This window comes from Plasmodium relictum, assembly GCF_900005765.1.
Source record: "Plasmodium relictum strain SGS1 genome assembly, contig: PRELSG_00_v1_46, whole genome shotgun sequence".
In the NCBI taxonomy this organism is placed as follows: Eukaryota; Apicomplexa; class Aconoidasida; order Haemosporida; family Plasmodiidae; genus Plasmodium; species Plasmodium relictum.
The window spans coordinates 476-3,614 of NW_021628700.1; the positions used below are offsets into that span (position 1 = coordinate 476).

The 3,139-nt window shown below is 19.9% G+C and overlaps 1 protein-coding gene across 1 annotated transcript; it reads right to left on the reverse strand.

Moving 5' to 3' along the window:
• Window positions 1–313: 313 nt before the first annotated feature.
• On the reverse strand, window positions 314–1,517 carry PRELSG_0003700 (fam-e protein; the record flags this gene model as incomplete). Its single annotated transcript, XM_028676335.1, has 2 exons — window positions 314–352; window positions 516–1,517. 2 exons carry the CDS (start codon window positions 1,515–1,517, stop codon window positions 314–316), a joined length of 1,041 nt encoding a protein of 346 aa, XP_028531222.1.
• Between the last annotated feature and the right edge of the window lie 1,622 nt (window positions 1,518–3,139).

A 3,139-nucleotide genomic window follows, 5' to 3' on the forward strand; every position in this document is an offset into this window, starting at 1 on the left:
ATTTATGATATTCAATGTTATTTCAAAAATATACATTGAATAATACATAAACATTTCTCTTATCTCTTAAGTTTTTAATAAGTTAACATTTCTTTCTTTTAATTTTTATTTACACTAAAAATTAAAACATAACATAACACAACATTCTCTCATCAAAAAAAAAAAACTTTATAAAAAAAAAAATATAATTAATTTTTTTTTATAATTACAAAGATGTATATATATATTAATAAACAAACAAAAAAAAAATAATTTTATATTTTTTTTTTTTTTTTTTTTTTTTTTAATTTATAGGACTAGCGTCAGTGCATGGCTAACTTGTACGTATACAACTAGCAACTAGCTTAGCATGCTACAAAAGGTTAATAATACCTTTTATTAACCATACACATAAGATATACATATTTTTATTTGTACTTTCATTTTTTATGTATTAAAAAGTAGAATAAATATAAAATTATAGTATATATATAATAGGAGCGTTTATATACCTATAATTTTTTTTAATAACTTACTTTTCTTCTGTTTCTTCTGAAAATTGTATACAAATAACATCCCACAAAAAAGAACAAAACTATGAAAGGTAAAAAGGATGCTGCTATATAAGTAGATGAAAGAGAATATTCTTTATGGGGTGTAGCTGCATGTTTTTCTAATCTTATTAATTCTTTTGAATGTGGTTCTATTTTTTTTATGACACTCATTTCTATACCTTCACATTGATATAAATCATCTGAACTTTTAATTTTACAAAAATAAGGAGTACAATTATTAACGAAATTATCTTTTATACAATCATTTGGGAGATATATATAGTCTGTATCTTCTTTACTATGTGGGGAATGATTTTGTACATGAAATAATTTTCCATTAAATTTTGCATCTATACATGAGAAGTGATCATTATCATACTTTGTGCATATAGAGTATCTACAAATTTGTTCCGAACTACTTCCAATTGTTACATAATGGCATTTATCTCTACTTATATGAACATCTTTATATTTATGTCTTAAATCAAAGTGCTTGGGATTTTGTATACTATTTAAACCAATTTTACTTTTTTCGCTTTTTTTATTAGAAATATCAAAAGAATGAAATGAAAGAGTCTTTCCCATGTTATTTGAACTCACTACTTCACATAAAGTTATTTTTTGGTTTACCGTTTTAATACGGCATAAAAATGTTCCGGCATGATTATTCGTATAAAGGTCTCCGAGATGATTAATACGAAGATAAAAATCATATAAAAACAAAATACCATCATCCTTATTGTTTGATAAAATAGTTATTTTAGATTTTTGTACTTTAGACATATAAGAAGATTCATATTTAAGTATATTTTTTAAAATGCTCTTTGAAATATCATATGAAGGATATTCTACATCAACATCCTCAAATGTAGGAACACAGTGCAATGTATGAAATTTACTTCCTCGTATCAAACATGTATTAACCTTACACTTAGTGAAGTCTTCTTCAGATTCACTGCACCCTGCGTTATATAGAAGTGCCATTTTTAAAATTAATATAAGATGTATTTATTTTTCTTACTCTTTATTTCTTATTATTTTGTAATTTTTTTCTTAATATGCTTTTGTAGAAATGTTGTTTTTTTAAATTCTTAATTTTATTTATTATTTTTTTTTATTTATTATAAAGAATTTGGTTTATAATAAAGTATATAATATTTATGAAAAACTTAGGTCGAATTTTTGATCTTTTATTTAAATATTCAAATTTTGTTATTTATATTTTTTCTTTTTAAGAAATATATTATTATAAAATTTATTATTCATAAGATAAACTATTTTAAACATATATTGTTGTTCGCATTTTTTTTTATGAAGTATAAATAAAGAATTTAAAAATTTTTTAACATCACAAATTTAATAGAAAACATCAATATTAAAGAATTTTATAAATAAAAGTTATGGTTTTAATTAAAAATAAAAAAAATAAAATATTTAAGGACGATCAAGAAAACACACATAAGAAGGTTGTTATAATATTACTGCTCGTAAAATTAATAAAATTACAATTATATTATATTAATTATGTTAGAAAGTAAATAAAGTAACAGCAAATTTTGTGACAATTTTAATAGTCATATACAATTGATGGCGTGGCAATAATTTAATGGCCATTTTATAGATAGATGAAGAAATAAAAATAAATTAAAATTGAACATGAAACAATATTTTAATATACAAATAATAATATATAAGTAAAAAACATAAAAAATAATAAAATGAAATCATATAAAACACATATATATTATTACAAAAATATGCCCCAATCAAGTTGCAACTGATATAACAATGACAACAATATAAAAAAAATTGAACTTCAAAATAATTATATAACAATTTTATGAATTAGTTAAATTTTAGTAAAATGAAGCAAAAATAAAAGTATTATAGAATTTGCGCAAATGCAAAAATACTTCATAGAAAATAAGTTCTGAAAAAAAAAAAAATTAAATTGAAGTATAAAATTCAGATATTTATGAAGCAATTTGTATTGCAATTATTATAGAAGTGAGCTCGGATACAAATTATATGTATTTGAATACTGATTTAAAAATGTTTTTATTTCGAATTTGCATTTTAATAATATAGGGAAATATAATTTATTTTATATGCATGCAGATATTACTATACATTTGATTTATTAATTGGCCGTTTAATGACTTTGCTAGAGTATTAAACAAGCAAATTAATAAAGAGCACTTATGACTAAGTAAAAAATTTATTACGCTTTTAATAGCCTTATTAATTGTTATAAATGAGTTTTTAATTATAAAGAATTACTTATTCTTTTAATTAAAAACATACATACAAACTATAATAATTAATAAAGTCAAATCTTTATTTTATTCAATGTTATTTTAAAATATAACATTGATTATAACAAAACATTATTAATTTTATCTTTTTTATTTTATAAAAGATAATTAAATTTTTATTTATTAAAAATTTCTACCCAAAAAAAAAAAAAATTATTTTTTTTTTTTTTTTTTTAAATATTTCAAAACAAAATAAACAAACACAAAAAAAAATATATATATATATATTTTTTTTTTTTTTTTATTAGTGTTAGTACACAATTAGTTTGTACATATACATACACATACATA